This window comes from Epargyreus clarus, unplaced genomic scaffold (assembly GCF_041222505.1).
Source record: "Epargyreus clarus isolate Ecla_fem2 unplaced genomic scaffold, WU_Ecla_fem_2.2 ptg000007l, whole genome shotgun sequence".
In the NCBI taxonomy this organism is placed as follows: Eukaryota; Metazoa; Arthropoda; class Insecta; order Lepidoptera; family Hesperiidae; genus Epargyreus; species Epargyreus clarus.
The window spans coordinates 27,044,680-27,063,799 of NW_027332215.1; the positions used below are offsets into that span (position 1 = coordinate 27,044,680).

At 35.6% G+C, this 19,120-nt stretch overlaps 1 protein-coding gene across 1 annotated transcript in view; it reads left to right on the forward strand.

Annotated features, from left to right (window-relative positions):
• Nucleotides 1–1,448: 1,448 nt before the first annotated feature.
• Nucleotides 1,449–19,120, forward strand: part of cyc (basic helix-loop-helix ARNT-like protein cyc) — a 35,236-nt gene continuing 17,564 nt past the window's right edge. Inside the window, exon 1 of the mRNA XM_073075337.1 lies at nt 1,449–1,807. Coding sequence (XP_072931438.1) covers nt 1,701–1,807 — 107 coding nt within the window. The 5' untranslated portion in view covers nt 1,449–1,700. The remainder of the gene's footprint in view (nt 1,808–19,120) is intronic.

The window sequence follows — 19,120 nt, forward strand, 5'->3', positions numbered from 1 at the left end:
TATATATTTTATAGAGCGTAAGAGGTGGAGGTAACAAAATAAAGGAAATGAAAAGGACGCGATTAAAAGAATTTTACGGTCTTTCCCTTTTTACAATGATACCTTTTTTTAACGCGAAGAAATCCTCATGGATGCCCTTCTGCACGGGGGAACAGAAGGGGTATGTCGGACTCTTACCGACTAAAACTCCGCGGCGTTCCTCTGGACGTTCAGTGCCACGTTTTACAATGATACCTACCCCAACTCACCTTACAATTATTTTAATTAACGCGTAGAAAGACGATTTTAACACTTTTAATACTTTATATAATTATTCATATAATTTATTCACTAAATATAAATATTATTATTTAGTTCATGTAATTCGTTATTCGTAGTTATGCTCAGACTATGACTGTGAGATTATATAGGTATTAATCTTAACGTAGTGACAGTTGCATCCTCCCTTCCTCGTTTCTTACAACCATGAGTTGTATTACATTCGAAACAAATAAAGATTGATGAACTCATCAAAAAATATATATAAAAATGCTTCGATTAAGACGTCGTATAATTTTAAAGTTATCGAATAAAGTCAATATCAAAATATTTTGAATTTACCGATGGCATAAAATTTGGGCTTTCCATTATTTTAAATTGTAGCTATTATAAAATTGTAATATGGAATTCACTTATTTTTTATCTCTGTGTATTTTGACATAATAATGATTATGCAAATGGAAGTTATTTATCGTGGTTGACCTGAAGGAACTTATCGACTATCAGAAACATAAAAAGAATAGGTATCGCTCGAAACTTGAGTGCACATCATATCCATTTAAGTGCAAATTATGAATTAGCTCCAACTGAAGTAATTGCACCAAATAAAGAAATATTTTCCGTTGAGAGGTTGTAAGGTTGTTGGCAAGCTGATAAGCAGGGCAAGATTTTTGACAACCAAGTCAGTTTCTCAGTAGTAGAAGAGGGTCTTGTACCTTCGATTATCACCGACTGGCACTTAGTGCTGGAGAGAATACTTAGAAGAAACCCCAAGTCACTCCTAGTTGCATGCGCAAACACTATTATAATTAATTTTCTATTCATAAGTATTAAAGGGCTGACAATTAAATTTTATAGTCGAAGGAATCTGTAGCTACCGAGAACACTCTTCTTATCATAGTGGTTAGAAGCATAACAAATATAAGTTAATCAAATTACACATCCACTATAAAAAAAATATAATCTACTAATATTCGCGCTGTACACTAATATTGGTCTGATTGAATTAAAAATATTTATAAAATTTTGAAAATTTACCAATCTTTTTCCTTGCCTATGTACGCATGTGAAGAAACTCGAAACAAAATTGTGAAGTTCGGTTATATGCTTTGTGTGTGATTACGCTTTATTAATACATTTCGACTGATGTCCTTTATATTGAATATAAATGTTTTCAATACAAATACAAGTTCGAGTAGTGCGTTCGAGTAGTGCCTTCGAGTAGTGCGTAAAATAAGTGCGTGTAATTACAAAAATAGCGTAACTGTTATTATAAACCAAATTATATAAACGTGGCTTTAAAATAAGTTCGTAAGTCGTCAAGATGTTTGAGAGTGTAAGGCACGAGGCGGCGTAAGGGTAGCGGCAGGGCGGCAGGGCGCCAGGGCGGGCGCTCGTTTGCTCAGTCAGTCGGGCCCCGGCACGCAGACCAGTCGTGTAGAATGATGGCGCGCGAGTACACGCTTGTTCCCGAGTTCTATATCCACATGCACGACCTGCAGCCCCCTACCCCGCACTATCACCACCACCACCAGTTTGATCTGACCCAGTAAGTATAAATTGTAAATCGGACACTCACTAAATAACGCACGGAAAAGTTTTAAACTAGTATGAAAAAGTTCGTAAAGATTATTGTATCTGTAACGACTTATGCTTATTTGCAATTTTTATCAAAAACTAATTATCTTTTACTGAAATGTAAGGAATCGGAACTACAGAATCATAATGGTAGGTAATATAAACAGTGACACGTTGTATTCAATTATTTACTAAAGTGTTATTGCCAAATATATTGTATATTATCAGAAAAGTTTTGGAAATACAAGGACATATCAAGATAGATATATGATGAACAAAATCGGCTTGGAAAATGGCAGTTGCGGTGCTTATGCGCCTTGAATACTAAAATCTAAAATGTACTCGTAGTAATTGAATACTAAATCTTCTTCATAAATATTTAAAGTAATTATTGTTATACCAATTCTCACTAAAGCAGAGGCCCAGTTTATTCAGCACTGGGACAATAATAAATATAGTTCCAAAAACTAAAAAAACACGTATTCTATTTCATTCTTTCATACATGCAGGGTAAGATAAGGATGTATGTTGATCTATTTCTACTGAAAAACGGAGTTACTCACTGATAAACATACAAGTGAAGCTAATATAAAGCGTGTAAAAAAGTATATTTAATTGTAAAAAAGCGTGGGGTGCACACTCTCGTTAGTTATAAATATTTTATTGACAGACATGAGCAGAAGGACCCCACGCTTTTTCTACAATTAAATATATCTTTTTTTGTTGTTAATACAATTTTTCATTAAAAAGTTTATTTTATATTTTTTAGTTTGATTTCTATAAAAGCGTGTACTTTAGTTATTTTAAACTATATTTATTTTTTATTTTTTACTTAAATTTCTTATAAAAGCGAGTTCTTTAGTTTCTTTAATTATTATTTATTGTATTATTTATATTTCTGTTACACATTAAGCATCCACAAAGCGTCATAATTATAAGGATGTATGTTGAGCTCTTTCTACTGAAAAACGGAGTTACTCACTGACAAACATACAAGTGAAGCTAATATAAAGCGTGTAAAAAGATTGTAGCTTCGAGCAAATGTAGCGTCGTGCGGGGTGTTTTCGATATGTTGCGGCGGTTAGTTGCGCTTTGGAAATTTTATATTTTAAAAGAAATTAATTCATAAGTAACATTATTTATAAATGATAATTTAAACGAGTTCTGAATAATATAAGTAAATTAGCAGCAATTTCGTCACATAATTTCTTCTTTCATCTTTCAAGTGCAGCTTAAAATGTGGCAACTTGAAAAGTTACGCAGTTGTTGCAGTGTGTGTTGCGGCTGTACAGGCAACTTTTCTGGAACTAGATTACTAATGTGACATAATAATATGTACTTTTTACGTTAGATAGCAAGTGGAAAAGGATCTACACACTGTTATTATTATTCTCTTATAGTGAAATAATGTATTTCTTATTACTTTTTTAATTAAATCTATGATAATTATTATACTGCTGCTACCTATGATCTGATGTTTTACGAGTATTTAGTAGCGAATACAGTTCCCCACGAAACTTTTACAATGTATATTTTATAATGACTTTTCGTTTTTTAAAAATGTTTACTTTAATATTTGCTTAATTATTTTTTAATTACCTACTGTCACGTTTTAGACTTACAAACATTAATGAATATCATATGATTTTTTATTTCACTAAACACAAGCGCAGGCAAGAAATTACGGTTCAAGTGATAATAAGTTTTGGGAAAAATATTAATAATTAAATTGTGACAAGGTCGCAACACAAGAACAATCATTAAATCGTGTTAAAAACTGTAATTATTTTTTTGCAAAGTTCGTAATATAAATATATAATATAGATGGGTATCGCTGCTGGGTCCCGGTTTACATACATAGGTGGCGCTTAGACGACAGTGGTCATATAACCTAATCTAAATGCTCGTTTACTGTTTTTAAGGAAGTATAAAAATATACAATTACCCAAATATACTACTATATAAACATGCTTTACACGTTGAAAGTTGAAAATTATCTATCACACTTGCTAACTATGTGTACCTGGTTTAAATTCAGTGATTCACTTGTACAATAACCCTCGCAAAATATGATAATTTTGTAACACTAATTACTTTAATTAAAATATTTCGTATATGTTCGCGGCTGCTTGGTAATATGATATGATGAGGTATGATGATATGATAATATTGTATCAAGCATCGTGTTTTAGCCGAATTATACGATACGCACTTGCAGCCGGTTATTCAAGCAAATTATATGTTTTTTTTGCAAGAGGCACTATGATAAAAGGAATAACTCAGCAGATTGTCATATTGACGTCGAACACGATTAACGATTTAAAATACCAAATTCATCCAAAAAACAGAACCTCTTACTAGAAATTTAACTGCTTCTTAGTCGTTACTTCATGGCTGCATATCCAGCCAGTGTGCTCGGTCGTCTGCTTTTCTAAAGCACTCCGTAACAAACATAGAATAATTATATTTACGTGATAACGAAACCACAAAAGTTACGACAAAATATCATTTAATAATTGGCCAATTGCAAGTCGAATTCGCACACGGAGCGTTCCGTATTGTAGTAGCCATTGAAAGTAAATGTGTTGTGGAAATTTCAAAATTTTCACCTATTAGCGAAAAATGTCGAAAGAAACCGCTTTCTTGCGTCATGTATTTTGAACTTCTTTTTAATTTATTTGTTATAGCGGTCACCCATATACATACTCTGTAAAACTTTCAAGGGTTCAGGAGATAGAAGCCTGTGACAGACGGACATAGGGCCGACGGACAGACAGCGGAGGCTTAGTAATAGGGTTTCGTTTTTACCCTTTAGGTACGGAACGCTAAAAATGCTCTGTCAGTTTCTTATTTTTAACCGACTTTAAAAAGCTGTATTCGACCGCTATGTATGTATGTAAACTTAGGCCACCATTTTCTCAGACACTACTGATCCAATTTGGATGGGGTTTTGGTTATTTGAAAGTGTTAGGGTCCTGGGACTAAAATCAAAAAGTAGACTGTAGAATGCTGGTTTAATAAGGCCGCTTAATCACATTAGGGTTATCCCGGTCAAACAATATTTTTAAGAGTAAATCGTCCGTGGCCGACGGAGGTCGCAAGCGTGAGTAGTGTTCGGCTCGTACCGCCACCGCACCGCCCGCGCCGATGACGTTGCCCGCCTCCTCCGCCCGCGCGTCTCTTCCCGTGCGTGTTACGTAGGAATCTTAACAGAAAGCATATCCTACTAGGAAGGTTTTCCTATAGAACATATAAGGGACTTTTTGACAAGATTTCCTAGAAAATTGGGGAAAACGCGATTTGTCTAGAACTTGAATAAGTCAAGTTTATTTGCGGGGTGTTTGATTGCAGTACTTTCGTACCTTATATTATATGGGTATGGTCTTATTATGGGATCTACGAGTTATGGGGTGGAATTCTTCATGGCTACCTCTGTTTTTTTACTTAATTTACTTAGCTTCTGCCGAAAGCTATGTTCGAAACTTTAACCTTCAAGTTTTCAATTCTAATGACGCATAGAAACTGCTTACGAGGGGGAAACCTTCAAAAGGACGACCAACAACCGAGTCGTAGATGATTATTTAGGCATAGGTATGTTCGCTATCTCATATGCTAGACATATTCTACAATGGCGATTAAATTAGCTCGTTATGAGCAATTTCATGTCGCAATAGAAAAAAATACACGAGCAAACTGTGTGAGCGAACCTCATACAACGTACGCCGGCAGCGGCGCGGCGTGCGCAAGTCGCCAGGCCGGCCGGTTGTTATGTTCCGCGCGATAACCGACCGCGCACCATAACACAGCCTCGGCCACCTTAACTACTGTTATTGTTATTTCATCACCAACCTTTATTTGCTGTTACTACGCGACAATCTATGCGCCTTGTAATTAATGTCGCTTTATGATTGATATTGCTTGTTATTTTTACCCGACTGCCAAGGAAGGGATCTTTCAAACGGCGGGATGAATTTCGACAGTTAAGGTGCGTTCTATTTGTCTCAAATACGCAAGTGTCTTTAGATAGGTTGGTATTTGAGAAAAAAAGCAAAATGGCAGATTTTTGGCGCGAAATAGTAACAAAAAATAACAACACACAATAGTAATTGTTTGTGCGGACTGTTCAGCCTGAAACACACTGAAGCGCGTCCTTCGACCTAGAAAACATTCAAATTTACGATTGAATTGGTAATTGTCGCCGGTACTCTTACCTACATTACCTAAACCTAAATTCTGAAAAAGGTCCGTGATATAGTTCAGAATACATATAGCCAAAGACATATAGACGACCTACGACTAGTTTGGGTCATCTCTGTGTCTTCAATTTCTCAGTAATAATCCCTATAATTTTATAAGTAGTAAAAAAATGTTCAAGAACGCGCTGTGTTTAGGTAAGAAATGTTAAGTTGACGAATTAACCAATTATTATGATTTGGTAAAAATTTTGTTTTGACATCAATTACGAATGTGAGAATCCTCGTGACATACAGAGTTGAATGCAAGTAAAGGAGACGAGGTCGCGATTATCCCTACGGGAGAGCCCTCGGAGACTCGAGCGAAAACGGGCTTCGGCTAATTCGTATATAAAGTATTCTAATTTCAAATTATTTGAATAAAAATACTTTATAATGTTTATTTTGCCTTTCAAATATACTAATATATTGATTGAAAATTATTGTATTTACTTAGTTTTTGCAAGTTTTATGGTAAAAAAAACATAATTATATTTATATGTCTTAACTATTTTAATGTTTTGGGTTTTTGCAATAGTGTGTCTAATTCGCCTAACATCTGTGTTAACGCTACCGCTTAGGAATACGCTTTTAATCATAGACAGTTCCGTACTGTTGAGGTTATGTCGTGGTTATAATTACTCGTATGCAGGTACACTCGTATGTAGGTATAATGTAAGAAAAAAATATTTATAATATAACATATTTACAAGTAATAAATGCACCTAACGCGCTTAAAATGAATTCCCTTTTTTATATTTAATTCACAGCTGTAGCACAATTATGATGTTTTATTACTTGTAAATAAATTTTATCTTTCATAACATATGCTGGCCACAGTGGGTCTTGACCCAAATATAATTCTCACATATGTTAAAAGGAAAGTACATGTTATGTAGAGATTTTACCTTTTCAAGGACGTGGTGGCATAGTACTGGAATGTTGTTACTTGAGAGGTAATACCTGCGTACCTGATAAGTGCCTGGCAGAAAATATAGAAATAACAAATAATTAAAAGTAACGAAGAATAACTTTTGATTGGCACGCCAATTAAAACCCTTCATTATGATTTCCAGTAAAACCGAATCAATACTAAATACAGACATTGGTCCCCGAATTAGATATAGCAGATTTGTGTGTAACCTAAAGTGTTCGTTGGCTGGTGTTGGAGCTCGCCAAAATATTGCGGTAGGAAAGTATCTCGGTAGCTTATCTACGTGCCATCAGCTCATCAGTCCTGAGTAAATCGTTTTTGTAAATCTATTGCGTAAAAGGCGTACACCCCATTCATATTGTCATTTTGTACTTCAAAAAGGATATTTAGATCGTTAGATAGTTTTTTCTGCGAGAAAGCAGCGCCGGTGTTGCGTAGGTGAGGCGGTGATGATATGCTGAATTAATTTCTTTGCCACCCAGACTGAGCATCGCCTACAACATATTCGATTTCTCTTCTATCAATCTCTATTGAGCAGGTAAATAAATGTATCTTGTTGTTTGTTCCCCTCTTTTTACCCATAATGTGTTCTGATGCTCCTCTGTGAGAAAAAATATTTTTGTATTATTTCCCATCAGTATATAATTTTAATTGTCCTTTGAAATCTATTACGTCTAATTAATATTCCTAATGCATACCACAGTTCCAGATGTAGGCCTCGCGTATATGGTTCCGCTGAGGTCGTGCCTGTACCCTGCACTTTGAACGGTTGCTCGATGGTTTCTTTGAGACATCAATCAATCATCATGCTTCTCTACACTTAACTTGAAAACATTTCTTTCCCATTCTTTCTCACTTATTCATTTCAACCTGCAATTTTTCTAAGCTACGTCGGTAACTTTTGGTCGCCTATGGTTTTACATTGATTGTTTTATTATGTTTTGTTTTTTTTTAGTAAAGTCTGGTGGGTCGGTGCGCACACGGCACACTTTGCAAGTCAATGTCTCATCGCTATTCAAAGCCGTCCTTGCAAAACACCAATACATCGCTCACCCTTTACAATTGTCTTTTTGCGATCTCTGTCACACTACTCTCATCTCTGTCTATTTGACGTCATTTTTTTCTTGATAACTAGTTTTTTGTTGCGACTCGATAGACATCTAATCATATGAAGAGTTTTATGTCTAACCCGTCCGTTGTAGGGCTTTTCCATTACCAAACTAATTGTCGATCACAATTTTCGCAACAGCTAAACTTATAGAGTTTATGTAATCTACTTCCCTGTGGACGACATTACCTAAACATAATACGTATCACACATTTTAAAAAAATATTAAGTTCGAATCCATACGTGTGTTTGAAAACATACTTACACCGGTGGAATTATAATACGCAAAAAGTACAGATGGACAATTTGGAAAGTAACATCAATATAGCTGTCAGGCAGGATGACCTTCCGACGACCACGTCGATCCCGACTCCTATCCATCACAAGGCTATGTTAATTAAACGATCCGCAATTGACTTCGACAAGCTGTGATACCTACCTGAGATAACTACCTAACTAGCGCTTGTCCCGCTAAATTAACATGTGCGTAGGCGTACTAGATGAGTTTCAATCAATGATTAAAAATGTGAGCCGTCACGGGACGCCTGGCAGATGTGAAACATCGACATTATTTTGTAAAAGTAATATGCAGAAAAGAACATATTGTGATAGGAACTAAATATGTCATAATGATAAAATAAAATATTACGATTTTTTTCCAGATAACGATGACTATTTATTGAATAAACATTTATTTTCATTAAATACAAAAATTTACGAATTTATTTCAAATCGTGACTACTTAATTCGTTTAATCAGTGACTTCGTTAATAGTTATTGCGCATGGCGACGCGTCGCCACACCGTACACACTACTGCATATAGACTGTATATATATACCATCGTATAGCGTGGCGACGCCACGGTATGCGTCGCCACGCCAGAAATCGGTTTTACGTGCGGCTATAGATGTTTCACATCAAAAAATAATAATAAGAATGCATTTATTTAGGAATCATCCTTAAAACTAGTAGTCGGGGCTTCCTGGTAAGTAGTCAGAGACACTTGTGATAGGAACGCCTCGCTCTTCCACAGTTGGATTTCTTAATTAGGATTATACATAAAAGTATTGGCACTGAATTACAAACATAGGATTAACATAAATATTGATTAGATTAATAACAGTAATCATGAAAGCTATCGTAGTTACTTATCAATATTGTTCACTATTTGTAATGTTCTTGAAAATTTCGACAGGTCAAACTTTGATATTGGCTTTGAAGTGTAAACTTGGCATATATGACGCACATATACATTATCGAGGGTGGCGCAAAATTAATCATCCGTCCGTTTTATCATATTTTCCACGACTTTCCATAAGATTTCTGCCGGTAACACTTCGTATTCCATTCGAATGTTCTCCTCATTCACATTTTGAGAGGAGACTCGTGTCCAACAATGGGACAGTAATGGGTTGATGGCGATATAATTTTCATTCCATATTCAATTGTTATACAATCTCTTCATGTTAAGTTGATAATGTTCGACCAAACCCTAATAACCAACATATTCCGAAATAGTATCATTTAGGTAGGTAGTAGGTAAAGGAACGTGGGTGAAGGGCTTAGAACTAGCAAAATTATATTTGTTGCGTAACTTTAGGAACGTGATGTTAGGTAACTTTAGGAAAAACCTACGTAGGATTGAAGTCTGCGGCAATTCATAAAGCCTACACAAATCTATTACGTTGAGCTAAAAATATTTGTCTCGAATGTTGAAATTATTTTATAAGGAAAATGTTGAGACGTAACAGAAAAATATATTTAGCTACACACCCGTAAGCATCAACGTCTGAAAATCAAGCAACAAGGAGGAAAGTTATACAACGGTTGCGCAAGCTCAAACAGTCCGGACTCCGCACACCGCCCACAATGGAGAAGTTGGCTTTTATATAACATCATAACAACTCTTTTATATTTAGGTTTTATGTAATAGGAGCTTTTTCGCGTACTTGCAAAGTTTATTAGCAAGAACCTTATAGGTACTTACGTATAGGGTTTATTTCGCTGATTAAATTTACCTTCATTCTTTAAGCTATCAGCGTTCCACTGCTAGGAAGGCATCTCCACACACTCATTTTTATTTCATATCAATATTTTACAAAACTTTTTCGCTGATAGATAATTTTACATGCTCTTTAATATTTTATAATTATATCGTTTTAGATGGTCCCCTTAGTCAGTATTTTTCAATTGCTTTTATATCACAGCCCCCCAAATACGTGAAAATATTTCAGGAACCCCTTTTATCCGCTGCTTCTAACATGTATTTTATGGAGCTCCCAATATAAAATCTATACATACCTAAAGCTTATTTTACTACAATTATGTACTCACTCAATATATACTTTATTTGATGCCTTCAAATGTCTTTTAATTAAATATTAATTTATAATCTTAGCATAAATATCAAATAGTAAGTTATAGATATATATAGTTATAGTAAATTATAGAATTTTGCCACGACCTACACCTTCAATACAGGCTTTAGTGGTGTCAAGGTACCTATGATCAATGATCATGTCCTAGAGCAGTGACCTTGAAACACCATTGTGCTAACTATGTATACCTACCTATTTTAATTTTTTAGTCAAGTTCAGAAATTTCCAACATTTCTAATTGTTTCAATCATATTAAATAATTACTGTCAATTTGCATATTGTGTAATGTGGGTCTTCCGTCAGATATTACCTACACTCATTTATTTCTATTGATAGGTCGCGGACAGCGATAGTACAGACCTTTTTTTTTGTTTACGAGGGGGAAACCTTCAAAAGGTACCCGACGACGTGGGAGCGACGCCGGGCTATGTGGGATTTTTACCGCACTAAAACCCCCCCGGTGGCCGTCCTCGGCGCTTGGTGGAGGACTCCGGGTTCTCCGATGGAACACAACCGGAGTAGCGATAGTACAGACCTAGTGGGCTCTAATCCGCCCGCCGCCGGTTGTCCCTTTATGCAAACGAATTAGCTCGCATATTGCAATGTTGTCAAGTTCGCTGATATTTTTGACTTTGAAATAAAGGTTTTTGATTTGTTTTTTTATGCTACATTAATAGTACAATAATAAATTAGTATGCGTTTTTGTTTAGAGTAACAATAATTATATTGCCTATTTTATATTACTAAATTATAATTATAAGTAAGGAAGTCGCAAACTTAAAAGAACTTTCATTTTATGCATTCATGATTAAAGCTACAAAATTGTATTAGATTTTGAATCATCAAAAGATGTTACTGACACTACGGTAGTGGAAAAAATTATACTAATATAGGTACTATTGTATTACTACCTGTAGAACGTATGAAATTGTTGTTGTATATCTACCAGGGTAGATAATTATCGAAACCAAAAAAAATATAGCAGCATGAAACCTATTGAAATATCTTTTTACCTTTTTAAAGGCTTTTTGCACTGGTCTATTGTGTACAATTAAATTGTACAGAAATTTTGGAAAAAGAACATATTATTTTATTTACGGTTTAATATAAAATGATGAACGCATGCTTTATTGTTTTTACTCAAAGTTTTTGCGTTTAAGAACAAAAGTACACATAACTGCGATTTTCTCTACGTCCAATTTAACTGTATAAGCATATAAAATACGATACGCACATTGCACAAACCGCGTGGACAAAATGTATTTTAATGTAAATAGGTATTTTGTACTGCATTTTGCTGTGTCCACAAACATTTCACTGCTCCGTTATCTTTATATATATATTTATTATGTGCGTGTGTATGTCACTGAACTCCTCCTAAACGACTGGACTGATTTTGATGAAATTTGTTCTGTGTGTTCAAGGGGACTTGAAAATGGTTTAGATTCACAATTTAGTCTGTGGGAAAAGGTTGTTTTAATTAATTTTTAATTCGTAGGTAAGTAGTTGTTGTTTTTGGAATGTTTCACATTTGATTCGACAGACTTCGCTACCATCGCAGTAAATATTAAATAATCTATTTTAATGATAGTTTTTCCCAACAGTTGGCGCTGCGATCGAATTGAAAAACATATTTTGTTATCATTGAGTTATTTTCGAACACGTGCTGAATCAAATATTAAATCAAGAGGTTTTGAGTGTTAAAAGAGTTTTGAAGTGTGTATAAAAAGCTATACATTTTTCGAATTGAGTGGGAATCGTAGTGAGTATATTTCTTACTAGCTGACGCGACAAACTTTGTACCGCCTCAAAATCTATTTATCAAATATATTTCATACAAAATATAGCCTATGTCACTCGTGGATAATGTAGCTTTCGAATGGTGAAAGAATTTTTAAAATCGATCCATTAGTTTTTGAGCCTATTCATTACAATGAAACAAACAAAGTTTTCCTCTTTATAATATTAGTATAGATAAATTTTCTTATCAAATTTACACGTGTGTTGTTTAATAACCATCCTAACCTTCAAATTTATTTTTTTGTATACGATCTGCGTCATTTATTGCTGACGATTTTTTTCAATTGTTTTCATTAAAAATGTTTCCTTATTAGAAATATTTAGTTAAGAACAAAGCAAAAAAATAAACTTGTTACAATGCATTTTTTTTAGTTCATTACTTAAAATTTTATCTGTAATAAAAGTTACTTATATTCGTTGTATATTATTTTACAGTATTTTTCTTACTGTACTCCTCCGAAATGGCTTTACCGATTTTCACCAAATTTTTTATGCATATTCAGTAGGTCTGAGAATCGGCTACTATCTATTTTTCATACCCCTAAATGATAAAAGTTGTTCACCCTTAACATTTTTTTATTTATATGGCAACACAACGTTTGCCGGGTCAGCTACTAGTATACTTATATAAAAATATTGTTTGTGTTATCGTGTAGGATGTCAAGTAAATTGTCGACGTGATGAAATCCATTGTCGCGTTTTTTACACCCATTAATGAATAGGTATGTCGGTTATAAATAGTTCATGTTAAGCGTCTTAAGTAGGTGTTTACTTTTCTTATTAGATTGCGCAAGAATTTAAGATTAAATCGCAGGTTTTTCTCATTTAAATCATCAATGTTCTGTTAAATTGTAGAATGTGCCTATTTAAGTCACAGATAAAATGTACGACTTTCGGGATTTTACAATCGCAACTCGTTTCGTAGCTACCTTGGCGGCGCGGGGACGGTAAGAGGCCGGGACGAATAGTGCGATTGTTAAATTAATTAGTGTTATTGTATTAAGCGGCGCGTTCGATCGATAGTGTGCAGAAGCCCTATTGCTGCCGCCGCCGCCGCCGCCGCGAGGTCTTTGTGTCACCTATTTCCCTGAAACTGCGAACCTCAAACAATGTATCACCTGGCAACTCACCGTGATGTATGGCCCGATGTTTAAAAAACGGAAAAGCTCAATTATCTAAGATAACGTCTCGTAAAAACCGTTCTGGCATATTGTATTTATACTCATGCCGCTACTACTTAGGTACAACTAGAGTCACTTTGCAATTTTGTTTATGATTTCGATGGGAGGTATAGTTATCGCCATGTCCCTGTAGTCTCGGGAATAGGCTACGGTATCCCCTGCCTGTCATAAGAGGCCTTCCGGGGTTGCGGGCGGCAAGCGTGGGAGCTCGAACCGTCCAGCAAGCAACCCCGGGGAGGACCAACCGATGCGACCACACATACCGTCGTAAACACCAGACGGTGTGGGAGGAGCCAAAAGTGCTCCCCCAGGGCAGAGCCCGATCGGGGCATCGCGCTTGGAGGACTCCGGTTGTGTTCCCTCGGAGATCCCGGAGTTCTCCAACAAGCATTGAGGACGGCCTTCGGGGGGATTTTAGTGCGGCAAAAATCCCACATAACCCGGCGTCGCTCCCACGTCGTCGGGTACCTTTTGAAGGTTTCCCCCCCGTAAACAAAAAAAAAGGTATAGTTATCGCCAAACTGCTAGTCCGCTCTGAAGTTGTTCCGAGCAGGTGTAGTCGTACAATTTGCTATGGCGACGCGATTCATTTCTACATATATTCGGAGCGTCATGCGATACTTAGGTATTCCAGACTATTTGAAATTTCAGAACATTTATATGATTTCAATATAAGCCGGTAATGCTGGTTATCATTGACAAATTTGTCTGAAGGCACGGATTACACATTACACCTTGCATAATCAGATTATCGTATTGTTTACTTGGTAGTCATGGCGACGCGTGGTTAGCAGACTCAAGTAATAAGTGCGTGGGCGTGATCGCGAAGAACCCGCCCGACGCGCGCCACGCCCCCGCGTCCGCCGCCCGCTGACTGCAATCCACCACGAGGGATCAGTGCCCAACGCTGGGCTCCGATATTAACCTCTTCGGATGGCCGTCGAAGTAAACTTAGTGGTTAATTAGTGGTCCTTACTTTGCATTATGTAATATCTTATAGAGTAAGAGCCAGCGACGGCCAGACCTTCGTCATTTTATAAAAGCTGAAAGATTATCTGTGCACTTCCCCAACACACATAAGAACGAGCCGCGACTATGGAGTATGGATGATGGTTACGTAGAGACGTAGGAGGAAGCAAAGGTGTATAAAAGAGCACTAAGTTACGTTAAAGTGTGAAGCTCATTTTTTATATAATTTCGGAGGGAATACGATTAGAAATCACAATTTTCCATTGCCAGACACCCCTAAACATCGATAAATTATAGGTATACTTACGTCATAGTATAAAAGCTAAAATTGATATACAATACTTGGGGACATATAAAGATACATTACCTCAGCAGCCAGACATTTCAGAGTTTCGATGGTTTTAACATCTTGTCAGACACATTTAAAGTCTGCTGCATGTGCATTATTATCGAACATTTTAGGCTGTTGGCACCATTTGACGTGCGTATTCTGCATGAGGCATTAGTTCGTATTCGTACATTAGGAAAAATATTTTAGTGTTGCCTTACAAAAATTATTACAATAATTTTCATACATTTCTATTGTTGTATGTAATATTAATGGCTGTTGTCTCCTTTTGATGTAATAACAACGTATGAAGCGTTTGCAGGTACTACTCGTATTTGTCCCTGTAGTTCCGGGACCAGAATAGGGCTACGGTATCCCCTGCCTGTCGTAAGAGGCGACTAAAAGGGCCTTCCGGGGTTGCGGGTGGCGAGAGTGGGAGCTCGAACCGCCCGGCCAGCGACCCCGGGAAGGACGGCGGTATGTGTGGTCGCATACCGTCGTGCACATCACACGGAGTGGCGAGTTCCACGCTCGCCTGGGCGGAGCCCGACGGGGCAACGCGCTAAGAGGACTCCGGTTGCGTTCCTTTGGAGATCCCGGAGTCCTCTACGCAGCGCCGAGGACGGCCACCGGGGGGGTTTTAGTGCGGTAAGAATCCCACATAACCCCGTGTCGCTCCCACGGCATAGGGTACCTTTTGAAGGTTTTCCCCTCGTAAACAAAAAACTCGTATCAAATCCAACATTACGGTGAAAAATATTTTAGTATTGCCATAATATGGCATGTACTGCACATTATGTAGGTTTCCCCGCTATGCATCCACTTTTCATCTACCAATAAAGCAAGTGATAGTTAATTCTAATACGCACATAACTCTTTCAAAAATCATTGGCCTGGGTATTGAACCTCGAACCCACCGATTAAGGCCGAGTTGCAAGCACTGAGCTAACATGATTTTCTTTTACGATAGTACAATTTTGCGGTAGTGTGTATCTACCCTAAACTTGTAGCGAATCTTGCGTCGTATATGGCCTTGCATGTTTTTATTCACAAACCTGTTCTTATTATATCTAAGTTTTTGTTTTGATAGCAACTGGTTTAATAATTATCGTAATTTTGATATAATAATATAAACATGTTATGAGGCGATTTTGCTTCTTGCGTTGTTTATTTACCTAGATACCTATAATAAAAGGTGTGTAACATGGTACATAACTGATATACTTACCTATACATAACTATTGCATTACTAACGCGCTTTTATTTATAAAAAATGTGTCTGATATAAAAACGCAAGTATTTAATACATCGCGTTATTATTGTACACTTTTTAGTTCTTTTATATTAACAAGTAATAAAAGCTTGTTTTTAAAAAGATTTTTTAATTTTGATATTATTGCACAATGAGGAACTCAAGCCCGTTTAAAATCACGAAGGGATAAGGGTGGTTAAATGTTATAGAACACCCTGTATTTACTTAACGCAGTATTTTAAAGTGTGTAAAATAATAATTTCCATTAGGTACATTTTTTATTAAGAAAATTTTCATTTTCGATAATAAAAAATTTATGATACAAATAAAAAAAATATGATACAGCTGAGGATAGGAGTAGTGAAATATTTCATACAGCTAGGTAAGTAAGGGCATCATGCGATAAATAGGTAAGTTTAATAAACATTTGGGTAGCATATGGTTAATATATGTTTTAATATTCTGTAGTAGGTAGGTAACTGGCACGGGTGCAGGTAAAGTCAGCTAGGCTATCATTGTCTTAACCTTTATATTTCGGGGATAAACATTATCATGTTGTTATCAACCAAAAGGGGAAAATTTAATATATTTCAAGAACATCGCTTGTATTTTGAGTGATAAAAACATAATTATTACATATTTAATAATGTTAAATTATTTTAAGTCTTACCTGCCTAACCTTTACAACTACAGTATGTACGTTAATATAATTATTATCCAAAGCTGTAAACTTCCACCGAAGCCGTCTACTGTAACAACATTTTTTATGTTTAATTGTCAAACTACTTCCCTGAATTTACATTGAGCAGGTACAGAGTTAAAATAGATTCTGGTGCTTGGGATGAAATATGCACGATTAACTTAGAAAATAAAATAGAAAAATAACAAAGAAAAATTAAACGTAATATACGAAACGAATCGAATATGCCTAAAGGTAACTGAAAAATTCATAATCACATTTTTACCCAATAAGTACGAGTAAGAATACCTAGTTGAGATGTTATACAATCCTATTTACACTATATAAACCTACATGAGACAGAGTACATAAGATATGTCGTGTTTCCGTGTAGTTACGTATATCTATCGTTAATTGCAACGTAGAGCTGTTAGAGCGCGGGTGATGGCAGGCGAGCTGCAGCTGTGGAGAAGCGGTGCAAGGTCGCACGCCGTCACCACCACACGCGCCCCTACCACTGTTATTTACATACATTCACACAATCATCTCGATTGCCAATTCCGTCGAACATTTAAGAAATTACATTTAATAATAATATTTCGTCCATATTTATCTTTGGGTTGTCATTTCTGATTGAGATAAACATAATTTCTTCCTGAACCTCAAACCAACCTTGTGCAGGCGAGTACTATTAGGGACAAAGAAAACTTTGGCCACTTGCTATCACTTTGTTAAGTGTATCACGAGCCATAATATGAATAATACGGTATAAAAATATATATAATATTATTGTAATGATATTTATAAGTTTACGCGAGTTACATCAGTAGCGGAATGTATCGGTTACGTAACGCTAGCCTTGCACTCGAACGACGCGCGCTACTCATCTACTGGGAATGTATAATCATAATCAGTATTAGATGCATTTACCTATTTAATACTTTTATCTATTACTCGAGACAAATAATTACTTGGGTATGTTTATTATTTATCTATGTTTTTCGTACAAATAAAAAACTTTTAGATAAAAGGGATTTTGGTAATAGGCAGGATCTTGTAGGCACTAATTGTCAAATTTTGATATTTCGTAGGCAAAGCATTGGATAGATTGATTATTAATAACGGGCGTATATGTTGCGTTTTTTTTCTTTCAAAAAACGATAGGTAGGTAAGAAACTAAAAACTATAATTAAAAAAATCATCATTTATATAATTAGAAAATCATTTTCATAAACATATTTCCTTTACGTAATACGTAATAAACGTAATATGTTTATGAAAACAAACAAAAAACAAATTAAATATTAATTATAATGGAATTCCAATTGACGACACAGAGGGAATAAAATTTTTAGGTTTAAACATTAACAATAAAATGAATTGGATATCTCACATTGACGCTGTATGCAAAAAATTAAGTAAATATTCATATATGCTACGTAAACTACGAAATTTAGTTAATGAGTCAACTGTATTAACGGCTTACCATGGTTTCGTTGCTACTACTTTAAGATACGGAGTTATATTTTGGGGAAACTCTACCAATGGAGAGCTTGTGTTCAAAGCCCAAAAAAGATGTATCAGAGCAATATGTAATCTAAACCAAAGAGATTCTTGCAAACCTTATTTTAAAAAATTGCAGATACTTACTCTACCTTCACTTTACATATATGAATGTGCAGTTTTTGTGAAAACAAATATTAATAAGTTTCAGTTCCGTTCAGGGCCACGGCATAAAGATAAACTAGCGTCACTTCCCAGTCATACACGCCTGTTTTGTCAAAGTTTTTACGGAAGAGCTCCAATTATATATAATAACATACCAGAGTCTATACGATGTTGCAAGAATATTAATATATTTAAAAGTAATTTAAAAACATATTTATTAAACAAATGTTATTACAGTTTAAATACGTTCTTAAGTGACAACAGTAGCCGTTCCGATTTGTAACGAAGTGCATGGTTTTACTTTTAATCATTATTTAATTTACCTTGACGATATTCCCATTGACATGTATTATAAATATTTTAATTGTTTGGAATTTATTATAATGAAAATACGAATTTTGAATTTAAAATTAGATTGTTCAACCTACATATATATATTTGTAAGCCACTAAGTGGTAGAATAAGCGATCGTCCAAAATTGTTTTGACACCCAACAGCCATTATATCATGTTTACCTTATTCACAAATAAACTGATTTGAATTTGAATTTGTAATTTTCCAATAAGCGATTAAAGAGCTATTTCCAATAAAAACATTGCGAAATTATACCCGGTGGCGTGGGAGCGACACAGGGTTATGTGGGACTCACTCACGTGGGACGCACTAAAACCCCCCCGGTGGCCGTCCTCGGCGCAGCGTAGAGGACTCCGGGATCTCCAAAGGAACGCAACCGGAGTCCTCTTAGCGCTGTGCC